This window comes from Amphibalanus amphitrite, unplaced genomic scaffold, assembly GCF_019059575.1.
Source record: "Amphibalanus amphitrite isolate SeventyFive unplaced genomic scaffold, NRLGWU_Aamphi_draft 000072F_arrow, whole genome shotgun sequence".
NCBI classification, from domain to species: Eukaryota; Metazoa; Arthropoda; class Thecostraca; order Balanomorpha; family Balanidae; genus Amphibalanus; species Amphibalanus amphitrite.
Window position 1 is genome coordinate 58,562 of NW_024881568.1, and position 26,237 is coordinate 84,798.

General features: G+C 52.2%; 1 protein-coding gene across 1 annotated transcript; it reads left to right on the forward strand.

The window, feature by feature from the left end:
* Nucleotides 1–41: 41 nt before the first annotated feature.
* On the forward strand, nt 42–14,342 carry LOC122379155 (toll-like receptor Tollo). The gene is made up of 3 exons (XM_043361109.1): nt 42–283; nt 7,436–7,808; nt 10,423–14,342. The coding sequence occupies exons 1-3, from the start codon at nt 180–182 to the stop codon at nt 13,714–13,716; spliced, it is 3,771 nt and encodes a 1,256-aa protein (XP_043217044.1). The 5' UTR covers nt 42–179; the 3' UTR covers nt 13,717–14,342.
* Nucleotides 14,343–26,237: the final 11,895 nt, after the last annotated feature.

The following is a 26,237-nucleotide window of genomic DNA, read 5'->3' on the forward strand; positions in this document are numbered from 1 at the left end:
CAGGTCCGCCGCCGCCGCCGCCGCCGCCCGGCCGCCCGGCCGGCCAGTCGAGCTGCGGCCGCCGAGCAGTGCGCGCCGCTCCCAGTGTCCGTCCGTCCGTCCCCGCCAGTGACGCGACTGTGATGTGCGCCGCTCACCGGAGCCGATGAGGTGTGCGAGCGGCCCGTAGCGCGGCCGCCATGACGTGTCCGGACACCGCTCCGGATCCGCGCCTGGATCCCCGCCTGGATCCGCGGACAGACTGCGATCCGGAGCCGGAGCCGATCCGACCGCCACCCAGCCCGTAAGTGCCGCCGGCCGGAGCCGGAGCCGATCCGACCGCCACCCAGCCCGTAAGTGCCGCCGGCGGTCGTTAAACCGGCCCGGCCGGACTGTAAAGTCGTAACGATGCCAAACAGCCGACTGACCTGGCGCGGCCGGGCCCGAGTTTCGCTCGATGGAGGGTCTCCCGTCTCCTCTCGCCTCCCTCCAGTCACTGCACAGTGTCCCCCTCCAGCGCAGTGGCGCGGCTGGCCGACCAAGCCTGGCCTTGGCGCTCCTCTCGAGCGGCGGGGTGCGGAGTTTGCAGCTCTGCCGGCCCGGGAGTGGAGTTTGCAGCTCTGCCGGTCTGGGGAGTTGAGTTTGCAGCTCTGCCGGCTCGGGTGCGGAGTTTGCAGCTATGCTGGTCTGCGGAGTGGAGTGGAGTGGAGAGGAGTGGAGTGCAGCCGTCGGCAGGTACGGCCGGCCCACATCTGATCGGAGGGAGAGCCGTCCGGGCCGGTCGGCGAGCGGCGCAGTTCATGGCGCCTCTCACGCCACGTTGCGGAGTTCGAAGAGCAGCAGTGCAGAGTGCAGACTGCAGCTCGCTCTCGGTGTTTATCACTGAGTGTACTCAGTACTCACTCACTCTGCTTGAAACTCACTCCCCTTGTGGAGCTTATTCAGTCCCCAAGCATGGCTTTCCTTCTCAACGTGTGAGCTCACCGCACAAACTCACTCCTTACATACACTGAGCTCACTTCCTACATCAACATCGAGTTCAGTTGACACTTTTCGCATGAGGCTCACCACTCCATGCATAAACTACCACCATCTGCATAGGACTCACTCCCCGTATGGATCAGGCGGGGGACGCTGTGACGCCGGTACGATCAGTTTGCGACACTGCTTGGCCGGATCTCATGCAAGATGGAGCCTTCGTGTAGGGTCCCCGTCGGGAGCTCACAGACGAGTGGATGGCGTTGCGTGTCTAGGGAGAGTTCTTTTCGCCGGCTCAGTGACGCAGGCGACGCCTGTCCCACTTGTCTGATGATTGTACTTTCATGAAGTAATTACGTCATGAAAACAACGTCGGTAGGTAGGTGGGTACTCGTGAAAATATGGATAAGAGGAAAGAAAGAGCTAACATGTTTTGTTCGTGATAAAATGCAAGGAAAATTATCAAAACCTGATTATATTAACACCTTGTTATGCCTTTTACACCACAATTAGTTCCATGACAATTCGCAGTAGTTGCGGTCTATGTCCGAACTATAGGCGGCATTTTCAACGTTATCCGCAGGCTGAGTGTCGCGGTTTCGGTCGCCGATTTTCGTAAGCAGGATATATGAGATCGCTAACCTCTGCCGGGCAGATCGGTACAATGACTGCACGTAGCGGTCTGCCTCTGCACTCTGCAGTGATTCTGCGGCCGGTGACACATATCATAGGTCGGCGGGAGGCCAGCACTCCGGTCTGACACTGTCCGCGAGGGCTGACACCGTCACACGCCCGGGCAATAAACTCTGAGGTGACATAAGAGGCTACAAATCGCATGCCGGGCTCTTGTTGTCGCCAAATGTGACGTGTGGCACGCTGTGGTAAAAGAGAGAGAAGGAGAGACAGGGGTGGAGAGATAGAGCAGATAGAGGAAGGAGAGGTAGAGAGAGAGAGAGAGAGAGAGAGAGAGAGAGAGAGAGAGAGAGGAGAGGAGGAGAGAGGGGAGAGACAGGAACAGTTGTAATTCAGGGCATTGATGTGGCGTGAACCGAATGACCTGAGCTGTCACCATGGCGGGGAGTCCTTGATATGGTCAATGACTCAATTACAAAGAACTGTGAAGCCTGTGATGGTATCGGTTCAGTAGTTCAAAAGAGTATCGGTTCAGTGTCGCTCTTCGGTCCTGAAAATCAGACACGCATGAAGAGGACGATACTGAGCGAGATTAACTCGTGAAACAGAGCGTGACTTCTGGATCAAACCAGCGAGGCTGCGCGGCGACAGTCTGCTGTTACTCATTGCATTTAATACGACCAGAAATTTTAGTTTGATAGTGCTTTATGGTACCGAAAAAACAATGGAAGACTATGGGAGCATCGAAAACGTTAACTTTAAAGCGGGGTTTGGTAGGATCAAAGGTGGTAAACCGTGCTTGTCCGTGTTTTGCAACGCCGACCGCGATGGCGTCCGTTCACCTACGGGGTTGACAATTTCAGGGAGTATGTGACAAGTGTGTTTGATTCAATAGCTTGTATTAACCCTATTCCTGGCGGGCTCCGCCGGGACAAGAAACTGGCGGGGGGGGGGGGCGATTCGGCCCCCCCTTCAGATCTCAAAAACTACACATCACAGCGACAAACGGTAAACGGCATCGGATACGCACGGTCAAGATCTACAATTTTTACTAAGGTCATTTTCAGGTCAGGTCAAAGATGACGTCACAGGGGTCGAAAAAGTCAAAATGGCGGCGCTAGATATGGAGAGAGTTTTTCTCGAATAACTTTCGAATTAGTCAAGATAGGAACAAACTAAGGGCATCATCGTGATCCTCTCGTCAATCCGCATCGAATGATATATATGTTGACCTCGAAAGGTCAAGGTCAAAGGTTGACCTCAGGTCACGTGACCTCGAGGTCATCATGTATATCATTCGATGCGTCTTGACGAGCTGAACACAATGAGACCATTCACGCGTCTGTATCTTGTTCCTGTATGGAGTTATTGGCCAAAAACCTTTGGTGACCTTTGATGACGTCACATGACCTCACAGCTGCCCAACAGCAAAACAGACCTCAAAGTAGTGAAGGTTGATCGTATATGAAGTCATGTATGGTATATGGGGCCATTCCGACCCGTTTTAGTGGTAAAAACAGGGAGTTGATTTTTCCCCCATTGACTTATAATGGGGAGGTCGCGAGACTGACCTGACCTTAGGTCACCGATATCGAAATTCCGAGATATACAAATTGCACATACTGGTACCCTAACTAAAGCCTGAAGAGAAGAAATTGATCGGTCAAAAACTCTAGCTCTGGCGTGATTGCAAACTTTTCTGAGGTAGGGTCACCAAACCGCCTCTGGTGACCTGACCTGAGGTCAGATCAACTCAAAATTTTCAGACATGTTGCGTAGAAGCCTTTTAGGAAAAGTCAGAAAATTTGAGCTTCCTAGCTCAACGCGTTTGGGAGAAATAACCAAAAAACCTCAGGGGGGGCTCCTGAGGCCCCCCCGCCAGGAATAGGGTTAAATGCTTTGGATTCCCTCAAGTTGCTGGTGCGCCCTCACCACGAGCTGACATGCGCCATTGATAACGCCACGATAATGCTGATATCTTGGATGTAACTGTGTATGTACCAATGAGGGACGCTGCTGGTGTGATACTAAAGTAAACAGCCTGCAGTATGTGGCTTGGCAACGGACGTGACAAATTTGCAGTCGCTCCGTTATAAGTTATATATTTCAGTATTTTGGCTGATCTGATTCCTGATGTCATGTTTTATGGCATAGTGTATAAAGTTTTCAGATTGATTGTCGGCAATATAACCCATTGTCATGCTGGCTATAACAACCGGTAAACAACCAAAAACGTCAGCCTTCTCGAGCCTCAAAGTTTGCCGAAGTAGTGGCATATGGACGCTATACAATCGCTCATGCTCTCAACTGTCAGAATGCCTTCCATTGTGCAGTCTTTGTGAAACGGCAAAAATGTGTCAGCTGCCACTCCCGATATGGCTGACAGAATTGAACGTGTATTAATTGAGCTCACATACGCCGCTGACAGGCCGTGATAGCGTCACTCACCGGCCAATGGCGCCGTCTCTTTGTCAACTGCTGCGTGCAAACACTCGTACGAATACACTGGATTTCTCGTGAACACATCAATGCTGTCTGCTGTGCAGTTAGAGGGGGCCCGGGGGAGGGGGAGGCGAACTCAGGTAGAGGCTATCGACTGCTGAACTGGTAGCCTCAGGAACCGAACACGGTATGAGGGAGACTTAACTCAAATCTGACTTTGACGGCATTTTAGTGACGCTGCATGCTGCGAACTTTTTATCTTAGCTTATCCGTGCAAGATAATGGTCAGCGGCATTTTGGCTATTTTTTTGCTGCAAAAAGTTAAATTTCAATAAAGAATGTAAGGCTACTGATGCACTATTTTTGTTTAGCTTACTTCAGGGAAATGTTAAACATGACGCCCAATTCAACTGCGTTCCAACCAAGATTCTTACAGATGATACCAACTAAGCGGAGTTGTTTTCAAGGGCGGTGGCAAATAAATGCCCTTTGGACTGTCATGCAGAAGCTCCTGCCACAGACCCCATTCTAGCGTTACATAATTTGTGATCAAATACATAGCTTAGAAATCGAACTGTTAAATCGAATTTATGACAGCTCGATTTCCGCCGAGCTGCGTTTCAATGATCGTGAAATGAAAATCGCCCATATACCTTCTGTTAGACCTCGCTGAGGGCTCCATGGCCTCCATGCTCTGAATTTCGGGTGGGATTACGGCTTTCGCCGGCCACCGGAGTGGCACAGTCTTGGATAACAATCGCGCCTCGCCCGGGGGCACAGAGACGGTATACGGCACGGCACTCCACTCTCCCGGAGGTGACAGGGAGTTGGACGTCTAAGGAGTTACAACTCACATGTCAAAGTGGCAGAGTGCTGAGGAGTTACCTGCAGCTCGCCTGCCGGGGAGGCGGGGTGGTCAGAGCCCTGTTTCAGCGCACGACGCTACCTGATACTAACGTAATTGGCGCTCGGTTTCTATGGAAACGTAAGCAAAAGAAATGGCAATTTTGATTCCGTTTCTTTGGAAACTGAGCTCCATCCGGTGACTTCTGGTAGCGTCATGCGCTGAAATGGGGCCAGCGTCATGCGCTGAAATGGGGCCCTGGTGTAAGAGCTCGATGATGCCAAAGGTAGCTTATCCAGAAGTTGAAATTTGCTGGGCTTTTCGTCCATATGCTACGTAACAAAAGCTCTCATTTTGCACTTGACAGTGGGCGAGCTAAGCCGCCGGCCTGGGGCACATTATTAGCCTATGACTGAGCTTGAGCAGATATCTTATTGATCACATCAAAGATTGTCAGGAAGCCGCTTATACCGGGCCATTTTTACAAATCCATCAAACCCATCCGTTATATAACCCCAGTGCAGAGTTTGAATCAATCACTGCACCTCCCGAGTCGGTAATGCACGTCCATTTAGGGTTTAACTGGCACCAATAACGCGCCGAGCCGGCGACATAGGGAGCGGCACCTGGCCGATCGCGGTGACTGACTGGTTTCGGGCCGCGGCCATAACTCAGAAACAGGATGCGCCGCCGCGCTACACCGCCGGCGGAACCAGTTTCTTAGATTTAATATCTGGCTGCCGTCGGGTCGATACCATCGAATACCGGGAATAAAGCCGGCATTATATCTGATGCATGGTAAACAAACACGCTTTCCGCCCCCCCCCCCATCTCCCCCTCCCGGCTTGCCGGCCGGCGGACCCCAAATTGGAATGCTATGCGGGTTCTGCACACAGGGATGCTAGGAAGACTCCGCGAGGAATGCTGAGATGACAAATGAGGGAAAGGTATGTCCGTTCCGAGTTGATTCGCATTTCCAATATTTTTCTCAGCACCCCTGTTCGGCCTTCCGAAGCCTCCTCTCTACCAACGTCACCCGAGTCGGTCTTCTGAAGCCCTCTCTTTCCTACTACCAGCATCCTGGTCAGTCTTCTGAGGCTTCCCTCCCTAGCACCTCTGTATGTGGCTGCGCCGCCCGCCAGGTGTGCGAAGAACCATCAGGTCGGTCAGCGCTGATATGGCGCTCATGTAGTCGGAGATAAGGCCAAATGAATAAGGATAAGGCGATAAGGAGAGCAGAGCGCGTCAACGGTATGGTCAGCGGGAGAGACAGATCTGAAGGTGTTCCTAGCGGTATTTGATGGAATATTGGGGAAACGATATGTCTCGCTGATCGTTCGTTTGTATAAATGGTCGACGATCGCCAGCAACTAACCCTCGTTGCGAAGTGTGCAGGGAGCTGAAAAGCATCTGGTTATCTTTTTAAACCCATAAGAACTTAAAATGTGGCATGAAATGACGTTATGACAAGCAACAAAAAGCTGTTGACTGCGCTTATTTTTCTTCGCACAAGAACATGTGGACTCATTCCATTAGTCATTGCCTCCAACCAGTCACAACTCACGTAAAACGCTCAAAATAGCCAACGACCCTTTTGAAATTATCTTTATGTCGTGCTGGCGCCGTGCTGAGGCTTGCACGTGCAGGCGAGACTGGGATGTTATCGACGTTAATTACATACAGTAAAGACCGGTTAAATCAAGACATACAAAGCGCGCCAGTTTTTCGGCGGGAGCGACTCAAGATAAACAGCGAACATTGCGTGCAAAACAGTTAATTAATTGGCTGAGAGGAGCACCGCGACTAATGTAATGAAGATCCAGATAGCTATTAACAAGCTTTGTTTTCACTAATGATTGCGATAAGAGCGCTCTGGCTGCTGAGCAGTCTCCACTAAAAGGCCGTTCTCACATCTAACGCGACTGTGTGATCCATTGACTACCACCGACCGCAGATTGCAAACGTGCAAAAATCGCGGCTCGGCAAATTCCCTGATAGAGACAAATGTGGTCCCTGCAAGCCTGTGAAGCTTAGTCGCTGGCTTAACTCAGCATCACGTTTGCGTTCTTTGCGAATTTGATCCGTTTAATTCCTGTAATATGATGGGTGTTGATTGTGGCTATCGATCAGCTCTGTAGACGCGGTGTGCTGGTACAGGAGGCTCGCGGACATACTCGGACCTGGGACGCTCGGTATGCCGTGTGTCCGGCCGTTAACACCTCGCTATGAGCCGGCTAAAAACCATCTGTCCGCCGCCGCACCGGTCCGAGGGCTTCTTGTCAGAGGATGTCAGCCGCACCCACCGGTCGAGTCCCGGTCCTGACTGACCGGCCGTCACCGTAAAAACTACCACCTAATAAACCGCACCAGCAACGTTCGTGCATCGCTCTGTGTTTTATTTGTGTGTCATGGGATTGCAAATATGTCAGCGTTGACCTGTGAATTCAGCATACCCAAGCCGTTTATTTGAGTCTCGCCTCAGTTTCGTTGCATGCTATGACTTTACACTGCAAATTGGTGTCATTCCGTCTGGTGACTTGACTGTCCCTTCTTCCCCAGGCGAGTCGCTCCGGGGCTGTCGGTCTGCCAGACACCTCCGCTGCCCCCTCCACCGCCGCCTCCGCGGCTGTCTGCGGCGGCTCGGCCGGCGCCGGCGCCCCTCCGGCCGCTGGTGCCGCCGCTGGTGATGGTGCTGGTGCTGCTGGTGGCGCCGGCCGCCGCGCTGACGCAGTGCCGCCGCGAGTGGGTGCCCCACGACCAGCGGCTGTTGGTGCGCTGCCGGGTGGCCAGCCTGTCGGCCGAGCTGGACCCGGCGCCGCTGCGGCTGCAGAGCCATGAGACCGTGCGCGGCCTCCACCTGGTCTGCGTGGAGACGGGCCTGCCGCACGGACCGCTGCTGCCCGGCGCGTTCCGCCTCTTCCCGCATCTGGAGGTGAGCGAGGACTCCTTGTGAGAGACGACGAAGGGGTGAGGGATGATAAAATAAGCGGGGATGAGGAATGTAGGAGGGACGAAGGGCGCGCTTTGGGCAATGGTGGACGTTATGAGGATAAGAAAGATGGGAAGAACAAGGCACGCGAATGGATGAACGGGACGAAAAGGGACGAAGAACGAGAGGGATAGGGACTAAGAAGGACGAGGATTGTGCGATAGTTTCAAAAGCAGCTTCAAAAGAGACAGAAGGGCGCATGGGTGGAGAATGTTTGAAAAAGTTACCCCGGCCGGCGACCGAAAGTCAGAAAGACGATGATGCACAAATATTTGTCAACGGTTATCAACAAACCCCTATTCTGTGGCATGGAACAATGGATGTCTGCCATTACGAGTTATCCAATGTTTTATTTGCAGTGATTTAGCTCGAATTTTTTAATGGACCGATTGACAGAGCCGGGGGCCCACGCTAAGCAGAGCTTGTTGCGTAGGTAGACCCCGAACCCTACCGTCCGATCGCGCAATTCTGGGTAACGGGATAATTTAGATGCCAAAGTTTAACGTGCCTTTCAAAGCCGGACACGGCCTGTCCCACTCAACTGACTTCAGCTGGCTGCGGCTGCTCCCACCAACCGCAGACCATCACCGTCAGGAGTCTCAAATATCGAGCGCCGGAGCGACTCGAACCCGGGCTCTCGGGAGTCCATTGCCTCTACCAACTGAGCTACGGGACAGACTTATGTTATGAACTTTGAGAAAAGTCGTTGGAGAACGCTAAAATCAGAGGAATTTGGCTTTTATTATCTATGGTGATTTTATGATTGAGCTTGCCTAAAACTTGACCAGATTTCTCTGATCACGTTTGTCCCTCTTTCAAACGTCGTTCCGCTTTTCGCCTCGTAGCCCAGTATCCGAGTTAGAAGGAGCGTGAAACGCCGACCGCTCGACTCAACGTGTTACGATAGGGCCACCACCCTGGCGCGGGTTAAGTTGGAGGAGCCTTGAGCCCCAGCCCCCAACAGCTCGTCCTTCTATCTCACTGGACACTGATATTACCCTCGTCCTCTCTTGTGATGATATTGCAGTGCCATCTTACGATAACGGCCCTTAAATATGATTTAGGGTTGTTAGATGAAACTTGTCGGGCTGCGCGATGAAAAAAAAATTGAGAGCATAGAAGCTCCAAAATGAAAATAAAGTAAATTTTAAAAAACCTTTCAAGGTAGATAAGAATAATGAGAGACACTTTTATAGGTAGCAGTTTTTCGCATGGAGATAGCTTTTAGGATTTACAAAAGTGGACAAAGTTACCCCGGCCGCGCCGGGGTAGGCTGAAAGTTACCCCGGCCACGGCCGGGGTGGCCGGGGCAGGTTCTCCACCCATGGAAGGGCGTCCGAAAGCAGCGCCGCGGCGCGACTGGGAGACGTCCTTTAGCCCCACCGGAGGCCTCTAATGTAGAGGCCACCGAGAAACCTGCTAGTAACTGAATAGCCAGATGAAAAATGTGCAGACAAAATGTGCAGAAAAAAATACCGCCGATATGTGAGGGATGAAGCCATGCCAAAACCATGCAGACACAAATGAGACAAAAGAAAGCGATGAAGTTCAATACCCAAAACGCGAGGAACTTTTACACACCAGACGCTGTTCATGCTATCTGGAACTTACATGACTGCACATCACCGCACATGTAAAATAGTAAATGAGCACTGGCGACCTTTTACTCAGACAAGGCCGTGATGGAAGGAATTACATGCAGCACTGGATGACGAAGGTAGGGAATCGCTTTTATATGTGCCTGAATGCACTAAAGCTGTAAAAGTTTATTCGCGACACTCAGTAATCACACGAACATAAGATTTAACAACATTTTTACGTACGAGTGAGCGAGCGATTTCCCTTACTATGCATTACGTCAACTAACTACTCGTATGAAAGGCTCTGTGAGCTGGGCTTTCCAAGTAGCTTAGGCAAATAGTCAGTTTCACAGGGTTTGTTAAATTGTTTGAAAAGATAACTGCACCTCTCGAAACACGAACTCTTTTGCAAAAGTGACAAGCCCTATCAGTAAAAAATGAGGCAAAATGTTACCAAAAACTCATTCAAGTTACAGAATCATGTCATATTTTTAAGTCACCTTGAGCTCGTCAAAATTAGAATACTGAGCTCAGTTATTCAGTGATAAGAGCGATGCATACTTAATTAATGTTTTTTATGTAAAAAATGCTAGATGGTTGCAAGTTGGCTGAAGATAGAGATGTTATCTTATCTCCACGAACGCAGATTTATTCTAATTCCATCATCATTGTCATAAAATACTTGTTCGCCATTTCGCTACATGGTCTCTAAACCACACGGATAACATTCCAGGGCGATGAGCGGCCTCTAATCGCTGTCATCGCCCCGGCGGCGGCGCTTCGTCGGCCCGGGCACCTCCAAATGAGGCGACATTCAAACGGTGCCGACCGGGCGCCCGGCGCCGGCCCCGCATCCCATTAGCATTGTGTGAACGGGCCGGCCGGCACGACCCGACGGGCAGATCTCATCTCGCACCGCGTCGGCGGAACGTCCGAGCCGGGCGCCGACCGACGCTGACGGCCGCCATCTTTTGCAGGAGCTGCGGATCGAGCAGTGCCTGATCCCGGAGCTGTCGCGCGCCTCGCTGGACGGACTCCACAAGCTGAAGAACCTGACGTTTCGCACGAACGGCGTCGAGTGGTCGACGGCGGCCACGCTGCGCCTGTACCCAGACACGTTCCGCGCCATGACGCGGCTGGAGCTGCTCGACCTCGGAGGGAACAACTTCTGGTCGCTGCCGGCCGGCATCTTCTGCCCGCTGGCGCAGCTGCTGACGCTGAACCTCACCAACAACCGTCTGGGCGACCTCACCAACATCTCGCTGTCGTCGGCCGGCGGCGCGCCGTGCCCGCTGCCGGTGCGGGAGCTGGACGTCTCCGGCAACCAGCTGGTGTCGCTGCACGCCGGCCACTTCCCCGGCCTGCCGCGGCTGACGCGGCTGCTGCTGGATCGGAACGAGCTCTCCGAGCTGGGCGACGGCCTGCTGCGGGTGCTGCCGGCGCTCCAGGTGCTCAACGTCTCATCGAACCGGCTGTCGGCGCTGCCGCCGGAGGCGTTCCGCGGCGCCGCGGCGCTCGCAGAGATTCACCTGCAGCACAACCGTCTGCGTGTGATGGCGCCCGGCGTGTTCGCCGGCCTCGAGCGGCTGCTGGTGCTGGACCTGTCACACAACCGGCTGTCGGACGACTGGGTCAACTCGGACACCCTCGCCCAGCTGCCCGGTCTCGTCCTGCTGCGGCTCGCGCACAACAACGTCTCACGCGTCGACGCCGCCATGTTTGAGTCGATGCAGAATCTGCGCGTGCTCGACCTCGACTCGAACGCGCTGGAGACGCTGCCTTCTGGCGCATTCGCGCAGCTCGGCGCGCTCACAGAGCTGGGTCTGTCGCAGAACCGGCTGGCGCGGCTGCCGGTCGGCGCGCTGGACGGTCTGGAGTCGCTGACCAGTCTCTCGCTCCGCGGCAACCGCCTGGTGGAGATCGACGACGACGTGCTGGCGGCTGCGCCTCGGCTGCGGACGCTGGACCTGGCTGACAATCGACTGAAGCGAGTACCGCCGGCGCTGGGTCGTCTCGGCTCGCTCAAGTCGCTCGACATCGGTGGCAACCTGATCGAGAGCGTCGACAACGCGTCTCTGTCTGTTCTGCCCGAGCTGTTTGCACTGCAGATGGAGGGAAACCAAATCAGCGACCTGTCTGACGTCCACTTCGGTAACCTCACCAAGCTTCGAGCGCTCAATCTGGCACGGAACGAGCTCAGTTCGCTTCCTTCGGCCGTGTTCGACAATCTGAGTAATCTGCAGATGCTGCGGCTGGATAGTAACCAACTAACGTCGCTGCGTGGAGCTCTCACCGGTCTGGACAGTCTGAAGTGGCTGAACGCCTCCAACAACCGACTGACTACGTTTGACTACGCTGACATTCCGCGTGGTCTCGAGTGGCTCGATCTCCATGGAAACGCGCTCACCGAGCTAGAAAACGCGCATGAGCTGGAAAAGGACCTCCGGCTGAAGACGTTGGACGTCAGCTTCAACCGCATCACGACGCTGAGCCCGTTTCAGCTCCCCGACATGCTGGAGACACTGATTGCGCACGATAACGCTATCACCCAGGTGTATCCCTACACCTTCTTCCGGAAGCACAACATCTCACGGGTCGACTTGTTCGCCAACCAGATCAGCACCATCGACATCAACGCGTTCCGTCTGAACCTCGCCACGGACCGACTGCGGCCAGAGTTTTACGTCGGCGGGAATCCTGTGACGTGCGACTGTCGGCTGCAGTGGCTCGGCGAGCTGAACTCGAACAACGACTCGTCTCAGTACCCGCGTCTCATGGACCTGGAGAGCCTGTTCTGCCGGCTGGCATTCAACGTGCAGCGCGACTACATGCCGCTGGTGGAGGTGCCGCACTCTCAGTTCCTGTGCGCCTACACCAGTCACTGTGCCACACTGTGCCAGTGCTGCCAGTTCGACGCCTGCGACTGTGAAATGACGTGTCCGACCAACTGCACCTGCTACCACACCGCCGACTGGTCGGGGAACATCGTCGACTGCACGGCGGCTGGCCACCAGACGCTGCCCGAGCACATCCCCATGGACGCCACCGAGCTGTACCTGGACGGAAACCACCTGCCGCGCCTCTCCAGCCACGCCTTCATCGGGCGCCAGCACCTGCTCGTGCTGTACCTCAACGACAGCCGAGTACGCACCGTCACCAACCGAACCTTCAACGGGCTCACCAGCCTGCAGGTCCTGCACCTTGAGCGCAACGACCTGGCGCGCCTGCACGGATTCGAGTTCGACACACTGCTGCTGCTTCGCGAGCTCTACCTTCACGACAACGTCATCGCCTCCATCGACAACCGCACGTTCACGCCGCTCGTCTCGCTGCAGGTTCTGCGGCTCGACGGGAACCGACTGGTGCGCTTTGCGCCGCTGCAGCTCACGCGCCACGCGCACCTAGTGTCGGTGAACGTATCGGCGAACCAGTGGACGTGCGCGTGCGATTTCCTGGAGACGTTCCGCGAGTGGTTGGAGGCGACCAAAAGTGCAGTGGTGGCGTCCGAGACGCTGAGGTGCTTTCCGAACGAGACGAGCACCGCGGTGCCCCGCGCAATTCTCGGCCACAACGCCACGGCGTGTCACTTCATCAACAACACGATCGCGACACAGGTGTACCAGCGGCGCTCGGCGGGCGACTACGCGTTCATCGCCGCCGTTTCGGTGCTCGCGCTGGTCGCTGTGGTAGTCGCCGTCGTGGTGTACATCTTCTGGCACGAGATGCGTGTGCTCGCTTATGCCAAATACGGCGTGCGCATGTTCACGGGCGCGCGCGCGGAGGCGGAGAGTGACAAGCTGTTCGACGCGTTCGTCAGCTACAGTGCCAAGGACGAGCCGTTTGTGGTGGACGTGCTGGCGCGCGCGCTGGAGACAGACGAGCCCAGCTTCCGGCTGTGTCTGCACCACCGCGACCTGGCCGTGCGCGCCTACGTGGCCGACACGATCGTGCACGCGATCGAGTCGAGCCGTCGCACGGTGGTGGTGCTGTCGGACCACTTTGTGCGCGCCGAGTGGTCGCGCTGCGAGGTGAAGTCGGCGCTGCACCAGGCGCTCAGCGGGCGTCAGGGTCGGCTGATTGTGATAATAGTCGGCGCCGTGCCGACCAGAGAACTCGACCCCGACCTCAGACTCTACCTAAAGACCAGTCCTGTGCTGCACTGGGGCGACACACTATTCTGGGAGAAACTGAAATTCGAGCTTCCGGACGTGCGGCGCGCGCGGCGGGAGGAGCCTCCCGAGTACGAGTACCCGATGGCGGTACATATCTGAGGTACCGCCCATCGGGAGGTGTGCCCGGCTAGTCAGGGAGCGCTCCTCGCGCTGTGGTGGGACGTGCAGAGCCCGTACTTCAGAGGCATGGCAGGGTGTGTCGGTGATTCGCTGTGTTTGTGTTGTTCGTGCCGTTTTTAGGTATCTATCATCCGTCCAGTGAGACTGTTTAGTGTTTAATGTTCATGCTTTACTCAATGTGTGATTCAACTGAAAGTAACTATCTATAGAAGTGGACGATTTCTCGTTATGTGCCTTCTCCATATAATTTGTTGTTCCCAGATCCCGAGTTCTGTGACTGCCATTTCTCCCTCCCAGCCGTATGGCGATGTTGTTGTTTCGGCAGTGTGTGAGTGTGTGTGTCGCGGCGCGGCGCCGCTGTGATATATGTCTGTGTGCGGCTGCTGGCTGGGTGGAGGGCGGCGGCTACCGAGCGGCGAGGTGGCCGCACCCCGTCCGTACGGCCGCCGCGGGCCGACGCCTCTTTGTTTCCGTGAGCGCCCCGACCGCTCGCAATTTATGGCTTATAGTTTTATGCAAATGACTGTGATCGCAAAATGAGTCCGATATTTATGAGCGTATTATATAAATAAACGGACGGCCGTTGCTAGCGGCTTCAGCACTCATCACGACTGGATTAGATTGCCGGCCGTCGCTGCACGGCGGCCGGCGGCCCGGCAGCGTGCTGGGAGGCTAATTGCCCAGGAAAAGAATGTGTTGAAATGCTTATTCATGGCCCGCTGGATCACGGAGGGTGCCGTCATTACGCCATTTAGCTCGAGAGGCTTTCATGCCAACCGCACAGCACTGGCTTTCAATTCACACTGTTTGCCCGGGGTTCCAGCTGTTCGTTGTGTGGTGTAATTGTGTGCGGCTAGTTAGCGCCCCGTGTGGGAGTTGGGTAAGAGGCGCGGCGCGGCCGGTAGCCGGCCACCGGCAGCCACTGAGGACCCCGGGCGGCTACCAACTCCGCCTTTAGTTGAGCTCCGCCCGTGCCCCAGAGCCGGCGGCGCGCGCCCGGACGTTCCGCAACCGCTCTCACCTCGCTCCCTCTCTCTCTCTCTCACCTCGCTCACCTCTCTCTCACCAGGCTCTCGCCCTGCCAGTGCATATCACTGCGGGGTCAGGGTCTGTCACTCTTAATTAGAACGGCCTGGTGTGCGGGCCTGACAGAGCAAGGACGGGGTATTTTCGCTGGGTACGTCTCGTGACAGACACCGGCGTCGGCTTCAGTCAAAGGATCAACTAACGCGAGCCGAGTCGACTGGTACCGGACGAAGCGTGCACAGAGTGGACCGGAGAGAATGGGAATTGGCCCGGATAATGGCGGGGATGGAGATGTCTCGGCAGATAGCGGCGCCGACGTCCGAGACGGTGACAGAAAGGGACAACAGGTGCCCACTGGGACACTGGCGCAGATAGGATCGACCCGCTATCGGAGTTCGTGAGGGAACGGGATCGAGAGTCCAGAGCTGAGTCGTGAAAACTAATGGAATGAGCGTCAGTGTGAGGCATCGGCCAGTGCCTTCAGCGCTTGCAATGTGTTTGATCAAATGGCTACTTAGCATTGTCTAATTGAACAGGAGTGGCCGTTTACTGACAAGATATTGGACTGTGATTGACGGCTGTAGCAGGATTTAATCACCCTATTTTAAAATGCACTGTAACCCGTCATTACACAAGGAGCGAATCTGTCAGACTTGTTCGGAAATAATGGTAACATCGCTGCTGCATGACTGCATTATAAATCAGCACCAATTAAGCTCTTGGGCCACAACAGGCCACTTGTCAGTCATTAGTGTCCGGGGGATGATGATGACTGCGCTCATTAGAGATCGCGTCACCGGCCCGACCACAGGAGGAAGTGCCACTGCGCCGCGCGGGAGGCCTAATCGCAGTGTCGGTGTGGCTTAGCGCGAGGCCGCCACATTCAAATTCCCTGCAGCTCTGCCGGCCGAGTCGGGTCGGGTCGCCTGTGTAATGGCTCCCAGCCGGCGTCACGAGCAGTGCCGCCCGGCGGCGGCGCCGAGCCGGCTCAGCCGCCTCTCAGACGGATCCGCGCCGCCGGCGCACCTCACCCACCGATGGCACGAGACAGAGAACTTCAATTAGCCGCTGATTCAGATTCGAGTGGCCGGCTACATCCTCCTAATGGTGTAATCGCACCATCTGGGTTTTTGGGCCGAGCCGGCGCGGCGGCCGGCGGGAGGCCGGCGGGCGTCGCGCCGCTCCATGCCGCGCCGCGTCGTTTTTGTCGTCTGTCACATGGTGTTGCGCGGCGCGCCGCGTCGCCTGTTGTGACAGGTAGGCGGCTGTCGAAGCGCCGGTGTCCGCCAGGCGACCCGCCGCGCCGCGAGCTGAATGGACGGTCCGCCCGGTCTGCCCGGCGCGGCGGCCGGGCGGACCGGGCGACACCCACTGTCGTTTATTCGGCTTTACGAGCCATGTAACAGCGGGGTCATTAGCTGTGTAGGCTGCGGCGAGTTACGGCCTGTGGCGCTGCCGGCAGTCGGTCGGACACCGGACAGCGGCTCCGACGGGTCTCCAGGGCGGCCACAATGCCGCGCTAACGACCTGTGATGCGCCGCCCTCCGACCCGCAGTCCGTGATTGGATGTGACGAGAATCCGACTCCGGCGGCGGTGGCGTACGGAGCCCGCATTTCGCGACACGCGAGCCCCGGAAGTGCACGCCGCAGCGCCGCCGAAAGGCCGTCGTCACACCGCCCAAATCCAGTCCGGTTGCGGTTATGAAGCGTGCTACGCTAGACGCTGATCCAGTCTGTGCGGCTAAGCGGATTGTAGCAGTGAGCAAACAGTGGTTCGCCCGTGGTATACCGGCTCGGGCCGGGTCACGAACTGCACTGGAGCCGAACAAAGAGAGCCTGCCCGGGCTGCGGACGGTCGCACCCTCCGCCCCGGACAGCGCGGCTAATGCACGAGGTGGCGACAGAAGAAGCGGCGGCCCGTGTGATGGATGGCCCTCACTGATGGCCCAGGAGTGGGCTCAGGGCCGCACAGGAGGGTGAGGTGCAGGCTGCACCCGTCAGGGCGGCTTCCCGACGCAGATGGCATCAGAACAGTTCTCGGGTGTGCGGCAAATATGGTAAAAATAGTGCAGCTACACTGTAAAAAATGCTAACAAACCAGTTAGTTAATTCTTCAAGCAAAATCTAGTATAAAAACACACGTTGTTGCAAAAAACGGGTCAGATAACACATATGTTTGCAACCTTACACCACATCCATTTCATCCAAGCAGAAAAGCTAACATCATTGTAAGCCGACAAATATTATCCGTGCAAACCATGCCGTGTTATTTGACAAACATGTTTGTTTATGCTTTCTTTGCCTTTTTTTCTGAGTAACGTGTTAATTAACAAATCAAACGCATGTTGTAACTTACAATCTTAGTTTTCTTACTACCCTTTTTGTTGTAGCATTACAAAGACCTTAGTTAATTGAAAAAGTTCGCCATTTTGTGCGCCCCTCTGCGCCCGCCATGTTCAGTCTGTGCCAAGTCAGAGAAGGGAGAGGACGTGTGCGTTGTGAAGGGTGGCGTATACAAAGTGTAAGTGTTGCGTGTGTGCAGTATATAAGGAGCTGCTGTGGTGTTAAGAATAAGAATAATAAGAAGTCAAACAGTGAAATGATATGGATTGTTGGACATGGCTTTCATCCTTACTGGTATGGTGAGTGATTATGGGAAAGATCAGTGCAGATATTGCTGGCGTTTTAGTGTGGTTTATGTACCTATGTCACTCATTCTCTTTTCAATTGAACCTCCAACCAGGCTTTAGAGGGTCTCAGGTTGGAGACACTGTTCATTTGTTGACTGTCAATTGACGTCTGTAAGTACATGTGACGGACTGAACAATGAGCATGTTGCACACTAAAACCGCATTAAGCTTTGAACAAGAAATTAAATGTACCTAATTTTTGGTTGGGCACTCAACCAGTGAACGCGGTGAGGTGCTGTTTTATGCAATTCCTGTCATTGTACCCATGTTGTCAAATGAAATGTTTGTAGTCACATGAGCCACCATAATTGTTCGGTCAGGGAATTTTTGCCCTTTTGTTGCAATTTAGTGTACCCATATCGACAGAAATGAAGCATTCTCAATGTTTTCGTAATAGGTATTTGGAGCCTGTATGGTGTCATGGCTGGTGCGGATTCCTGCAGGCTATATATAGCTTAGAACGTAACTTTAGAACGGAGCGCCTTTGCCGCTCGGCAGTTTCCTACAGAAGATTACTTTTTTAGGTTCATTTTTAGTACAATAAGAGAAATACTAGGGTTACCCGCGTGCTCCGCAACGCGAAGGGGGATTTTTTGACCCGTGGGTATTGGGTTGGTCTGTGTCGATTTGGTTGGTAGATATCCATTTCGTTCGATTGCTTTTTGACGGCCAAGCATTTTGTAAGAAACAAAAAGATACATCGCATCGAGGTGCCCGTGTCGTATTATCATGCGTTCTACTTTAGAATGATTCGAAAACTGACGTGAAGTCTTTTGAGGGCCGTCGATGTATTTCGCTAAAAATGACGATGCAATGGTTTGGAAAATTTACGTTTTTAAGAATACTGTTGCTCATCATGCAAAAATGAAGACTGAACCTTGGTCAGAATTTAATGCTCTTTCCAACGGTGCCATTTTTGATTGCCAGATACATCAGATCATGGAGCAAAGCCATTTTGATGAACAAAGTGACACAAAATTGACAAACACCATTTTCTCCCGTGATTTGTACCACCTTGATTTGGATCAATCAGCTTTTCACAATTTTTATATGATAGGCGGTACATTTCTCTTGCCAACAGGCGTTGTTCCAACTCGCCCTGTTTAACGGTCACCTAAAAATAAAATCAATTCCAAAATCCGCCAAAAACCGCAATTTTTCAACAAAAGTGCCCTCCCCGGTGCACGTGGCGCGTGCTATCCTCTGTATCGCACACGATTCCATTGCCCATTCAATTATCTACACGATGCTGTTTTCCCCGTGCCGGTCGGACCCCTGGTCACCAAGATATTGCACGGGAACTGGACCCGTGTCGGCCAATATTAGCCGTTTTCGCCCGATTTTGCAAGCCGATTTATACATGTAAAGTCTATGACGCGAATTTGCACTTTTTGAGCACGCGCCACGCGCTCCCTATCGACCCGATCGAGCTGAGACCCCCCAAAGGCACGTCGCGCATCCTTGATCTATAAGTTGTGCAAATTTCACCGGGCTAGGTGCAACGGTCTGGCCTGTAGTCCACGCAAAGCACCACCAAGTCGGGACCTCGGTAACGGACAGACGCACCCTCCTCAAATAGTAATATAGACTAGTGGATCCTGGCTTGCTTCGCGGCGCAAAAGGTTATATAGTGATGAGGTATAAAATGTGGGATCGAATGATGTTTGGCCTGTGTCGATCGGTTTTCTAGAAACTGAGATAATTGCGAAAAACCTGTTCAGGCTGCAAAAGTAGGTATTCGGTATTTGCTTGATTCTTGGGAAAGTACTTCGTAATTGCTTGGTACTTGCAAAAGTACTTGGTACTTGCTTAACATTTGCCAAAGTACTCGGTACTTGCAAAAGTGGTACTTGCTTGGTACTGCAAAAGTACTTGGTACTTGCTTGGTGCTCGCAAAAGCACTTGGTACTTTCAACTGATCGATCGGCGCTTGTCTGGTGTCGATCTGACATCTAGAAGCTGAGATATAAGTAACAACGAAATGCTGTCAGCCGCCAGTGACGTCATATGAACTGTCGGCCACCAGTGAAGTCACGGCGGTTGTCTGCCGCTTCGCCGTTTCTGTGGCCTGCTTGCGGTTCCATAGCGTGTGTCTCAACATCACGTACCTACTTGAGATCTCATCTTGCTGACATGTTCAGGGAGGGGGGGGGGGGGGGTTCAGAATATATCATAACATTGCATTCTTGGTATTTGTGCAAAAGTCGTGATTCACTTGAAAATATAACGGTGGTGCCGTACTCTGATCGCTGGGAGATATTGCAAATGCATCACATGAGTTGATTTGATCATGCACTGCCGTCTGCCGGTGGCCAGGAAAAAGTTGTTCTGATGATTGCATTTGAATCACTTGAAAATATTGCGGAAACTGAGAATATGCGCTGCCGGCGGCCGGCGAAATACCCAAGAAAGATGATAATTCCATCGTAAGCCGCACGGACGGCTGGTGGCCGCAATAATGTTAATAACGCACCGTTACCTGGCCTGAATATTAGATCGCAGGCGTTCCTTATAAATAACTTATTTAGAAGATTAATCAACTTGGACGTTTCAAGATCGTACCAATATAACGATCGTTTGCACAAAATTCTGACCGAAATAGTGAATACTGATAGTTCCATTGCGGTTCCATAGCGTGTGTCTCAACAATCTCCGTAAAATTCTAGCTCTTTTATCATTCTCATTCAAGTTATTTGCGTTTATTTGGTTTTCAATACTCATGAGCGACAAATCTGACATTTGCCATCTAGCGGCGGAGGGCAGAGCTAGTCGCAGACAGACGCCTGGTCGCGGACAGACGCGGCTCCCTGCTGAAAAACCTCGACGGGCCTGCCATCTACCGGGCGCCGTCTCCGCGCTGTGATCGGCTATATTTCTTTCGGGACGCGTAAATGGCGAAAGTTTATTGGTCTCACCGGGGCTATTGAAGACGCTCTTTGTCACGGTATCATTCGTTTTTATAAACGTGCTTTGTGTGCGCCGTATCGAAGGATAATATCGGTAGGCCAAAGGTAGAGCTTCAAATCCTACCGATAGATGGCGCAAACTACAGTTGGTAAAATCGGAACCTGTTTTTCACGAATGGCTGGTGCATGTTTGGAGCTAAGGCAAAAGCGTGCATAGCGTAGAGTGGCCAACTATGTCACGATAATATCTATACTAATTACAGTGTCGTACGTTGGTCGTGCTCACTACAGGGCGCCGCAGAGCGTCGAACGGAGAGAGGAACTCCTCACCCGGTTAAAATATAGTCTGAGATTCTCGTTCCGAAAGTTATCAAATGCACGGCAAATAGTTGTGGAACAAGATATCTTGGCTCGCTCTGCGTCGCTTTGGCCATAAAAAGATTCGGGAGAAAATTTGGGATCGAGTGGTGTTTTTCCGGTGACGATCGGACGTCTAGAAGCTTCGATATTGGCGAAAAACTTGCTGAGCTTGTAAAAGTACTTGGTACTTGCTTGGTACTTGCCAAAGTACTCGGTACTTGCCAAAGTACTTGGTACTTGCTTGGTATTTGCATAAGTACTCGGTATTTGCCAAAGTACTTGGTACTTGCTTGGTATTTGCATAAGTACTTGGTACTTGCTTGGTACTTGCGAAAGTACTTGGTACTTGCTTGGTACTTGTACTCGCCCCCCCGTTCCCCCGACTCTACTCTCACCCCTATCCCCTCGGGATAATTCCGGGTTCGTCGGGTAGGAAAACTTGCCACTCTATCCCCCCCCCCCCCCCCCCCCCCCCCCAGAGCCATTTGGTATCGATCGGTGTTTGTCCCGTGTCAATCGGTCGTCCATAAGCCGAGATATGCACCGCGAATTATTTCAATCGGCGCCGATCAGAATCTTCAGGACGGAGGTACCCACACTCATTCCTGGCCGTATCTCACTTTTCCGAGATCTACGTCAAACTACGTATTTAAAACTACATATTCTACAGCCGAATCTTCACACTGGGGGTACCTCACTCACAATCGCACGTGATTCAGCCGCATTCCATGTCCTTCGCAATGCTGAAGAGATATGTCTGCACGCAGATATCTCGCAAGCCCTAAGAGAAAAAGCTCGCTGCAAAAACTCAGCGCTTCAAAAAACCCGAAATCCTACTCAAATGGATAATTAAACAAGCGGCTGCGCCACTTGCTTTGCTGCGTGGTAGGAAAAAATGCGGCACCAGCCAATTTGCTTTCGAATGGTGTTTGATTTATGTCGATGTGTCGTCTAGAAGCAGAGATATGGACGGAAATGTGAAGAGAGGTTTTGAAAAGAGAACTGTTCTGAGGCCGGGCCTGCACACTTCAACTCTTGCCTCCACCATTACCCCTACCCCTACCACTACCCCTGCCCCTACTTCTACCACTACCACTACCACTACTCCTACCCTAGCACTACCCCTAGCACTACCCCTACTACTACCCCTACCACTACTACTACCACTGTTACCACTACCACTACCCCTACCCCTACCCCTACCAATATCACTGCGTCATGTCAGGTCACAGAATAATTGGATCCAGTAAGTACTAAAAAATCAGACTTCAAGTGTTCCCAGCTCTTCCCCTATTCGTGCTATTCCATTACGATTAATCGTATTTATAGGAAATTGCGCAAGGCGTGTGACAAATGTGGCGCATTACGGCAAACGCGGTGCAACTGTACCTGTTGTTTAAGCATGCACCCGTCCACCAAATTGTACCCTTTGCCCACCACATTTGACAAAACTGTGCGATTTGCGGCAAAAATGACGCTTTGTCACCAATGTGACGCTTTGCGGCAAACGCGGTGCATTGTTATGCTTGCATCATAAACTGTTCCCACTGAATGAAAATCAACACATTCTCTCGACACTTTTTATTCAAATTAATAACTTCCCGATCCGCCAATGCGAGGCACTCGCCGCCGATCGGCATGCATTTAGTCCACAAAGTTTGTCGACCCCGGCTCTCAATGAAGATCTACGAACCGATCAAAATTTCATTGGCGTTCTTCCAGCGCGCCCCACGCGCGAACCGTGCACCCCAGCGAGCCGAAACCTAGAAAAGGCACTGACCCGTTTTGTCACCTATAAGGTGTGCAAATTTCAACCCCCTACGATATACCGTCTGCCCTGTAGGCCGGCTAAATTGAACCCACTACACGGCGTGGCGGACAAACAGACAGACAGACAGATGGATCCTGTTCAAATAGTAAGATAGATTTCTGTATGCAGTTGTAAGCTTGCTGAAAGGAGCTTGAATGCAGTTTTGAATAAACACGTTTGATGAGTTTAATTCGATTCGTTTTTTTTTGGGGGGGCGGCTGTGAAAAGAGGTGACTAACACGCACATTAGTTAAGTTACACGCCTGTTCTCAAAAATGCATTTAGTTTATTAACACGCACAGCTTAGTTAGCTAACACGCAATATGTGTGTTTTGCGTACACGCATATAGCTAGTGAAAAGTGGCCGTGTGACAAACACATGTGTTACCTAACACGTCTGTAGTTATTAACAAAACACACCGATGATAGTCAATAAACACGCTTACACGGCTTATCTTAGTAACCTGGCAAATATTCGAAAACTAGGAGGTGTGTTTCAAAACACGCTATTCAACCTTTTGCGTGTAATTGAAAACACACTTAGTCATGAAATGCGTGTTTTGCTTACACGCCTATGGTTAGTGAAAAGTGGCCGGATAACTAACTAGTTGGTAAACTTTTTTTACAGTGTATTTTAGGATCCGAAATTCAGGTTACAAAAAAAAGAAATTTTTAGGCACGGTTGCAAGCATTCACCTACGATCCCTCCTACCCATCCTCAGGACGCACCATATATAGTCCTCTCTCTTCAAAACCCCTATTCTGAGCTGGACAGTCACCGTCATCCCATGTGAATATGCTCCTGCCGTGAGGCTTCCCTGTGGTGTTGTGGCCGTTCGCACCGCCCGGGCCTGTCCCCCGGGCTTAGATGCTGCAGGGCGCTTTGGTGACCGACCTGATCAGTAGGTATGCTATGCCCAAACAAACTCTGTTCCGTGTGCCTGTGCCCTCGCTGTTGAATGATTCCCGTCTTTTGTTAGGCACGGGAAACTTAGCATTCACGGCCTTGTCAGAGAGAAGGTACCGGTTTAGAAGCCCATATGAAGCATACAAGACGCTTTTAAGGACGTTATCTGAAACCCAGTCAAGCCTCCGTCTTTTCATAGCATGTCTTATGGCGATAATAGCTACCTAGAAACACCAATAATGAGGATATAACCAGTTTTCAGCATTGTTGAATGTTGAGCAATGTCTGCCTTTCTCATGCTATAACATCTATTGTTGAATTGTCACATGCGATTTCAAATGTTCCTATTTAGCTTAGGTGTCTATCCTGCAAAGTTTTGACTGAATAAGCCGGTGAATTTTCAAACCGAGTTGTGTTCTAGTCTCACGACACAGTTCAATTTACAGAGATATCCGTGTACGATAAGTAATAGCTCGAATAACAAACAAAACGGTGCAGTAAACTGTCCCTATTGCAGCTGTAGGTGCTAGTCAGAATATTCTTTCTACATATCACGCTAATATTTTTCCCAGGCAATACCGCCATCCGGCTATCCCATGGTGTGTCAAAAGTGGAAATAGCCGCCCGGCTTTAGTTCGCCAGCCTTGTCAATAGATGGCAGTACCACAATATGGGCAGCGGATCGTGCAATTGACGTCAAATTTTCGTTATCTGCTAAGAATTGAATGGCGGATCTTTTCATGCAAGAATCAAGTAAATCGGTCCACAACTTTTCTAGCAACAGAGATATGAAGTCAAACACCCTGCCAGAGCGGCGGCGCGGCGGCCGGCGGCAGCCGTTACGCGCCGCCTGGGAGACTGGCGGCGCTGAACGGTTCTGACTTGGCACTGCACTAAAACCGTTAACTGCTTGGAATAGTTATTATAGCAAAATTTTCATTCAAGTGAGGAATAACCAAGGGCAGGAAGCATGTATGCTTGTGTGCGTACAATGTAAGCCAAGAAACTTCATTAGCAGATACTCGCTAATATTAGATCCAGCCAAGTCCAAACGCATTCCAGGTGATGTGTTTCTGATGGGTCAACAATATTTATCGTTCGAGGGCGGATACAGTTTTAACAGTACAAAAAATATTTTTGCACAGCTCTATTCCTTGAATAATTCTCTTCAACGCCTCATTCCTAGTTAAGCGAATTAGCCCACCCTGGTTGAATAAATAAGGCGATTTCGCCACATGGTCGGGGAAAACCGACCGAAAACGGCCGCGCTCAACATTAATTTGGGCATGCAGACTCTTAAAAACTCGCATTGGGCGGGCAGGGATTCCCAGGTATTGGCTCCAAAACACCGTATTCGGCTCCCGAATACGTCCAAGTGACCCGCCTCGTTCCTAGTTAAGCTCTAATTAGATCAAGTGACTCATAGGGAGCGAAAAAGCGACAAAAAGCACGAATTTTCCTATGGCGGCGGGCTGCCGGGTTGCCAGACGGCGCACCGGCTATTTCCACTTTTGACACACCATGAAAGTTATAACAAGGGAGCAATCCTTCACTTGCAATGTGGGTATAGAATCCGTGACAAACATTGGCGTGTGTTGATATCGCCAGCCTTCCGGCGACATGTGCAGGTATTTCGCACGTCTAATCGCACTTGTTCGCACGCGAGTGACTAAGAATTACCTCAGCACCCACCATGCACTTGGCGTTGTTTGTATTCAGGCTAAAAAATCCTAAGACATTTAGGTACCTCTACATACGTATGGTGTCTTCGTGAAGGTGAATGCAGGCAAGACGCTTCAATAGAGTAGCATCTGATGCGTACCAGCCTACATTCCGTTTCATATAGCTTCAGGCTCTGTCAGCTTACGACATGCTATTCAGATTGTGACCAAACGTTAAACTACCTACATAAATAAAAGCGCGGCACCTAATTGATGGGCTGTAGTTCAACACAAAAGAAATATCTGGGCCATTGCTACAGCATTGATAGCTGGGGAAATGCTGTGTATTGGATTGAGGAAAGTAGAGTGGCGTGCCCCTGACGATATGCTTGTTCAGACGCTTCACCGGCCATCGAGTGAATGGACTGCCCTCGTTGACCGGGCAGGCTCCCTGGGTCCGCGGTCACTGGTGAACTGCACTCGTTGACCGGGCAGGCTTCCTGGGTCCGCGGTCACTGGTCAGGCAGTGACGTTTGTAAGTCATGGTAGAGCCTTCATACACGCCAAGGACACGCTCACTCAATGCTTCAATCCTCAGGTTGAAAATTGTAACAGGCGACGATTTATGTTTCTTATTTACATCAGAAACCAGGAAAATGTATCATCACTTTGCCTCAAAGACCGTTCAATTTCAGCAACAGCTCAACAGCGTCAGGAATTCAATCTACTTTGCACGCAATGCACATTAATCATTTGTAATGATAACAATGGCAACACAGACCGGCAAACGCTTGGAAGTGTGTCGATCACCCTGCCATGAAACTATGAAACTCGCCCAAGCATAATTAATGTGAAGCGGCTCCGACGTAATGAATAATCCAAGGAACCCACTCACATTTTTCATCATGATCATTGATCGTTGAATTATCTATGATATATCCAATACAAAGTGTTTTTGAGCCTTTGGTCCTAAATGATGTGGCGCAGTTTTCCGGATCTCGTTCCAGTTCAGTCGCGCTGCTCTGGTCCGAATTCGGTTCGGCTCGTGGCCGTAGGTTACTGCCCTGCTTTTCCATCGACAGAGATGGAAGCCGTCCCGGCGGCCGGCGCCGGGTGCAGTCGACCTGGCCTGACCTCCGG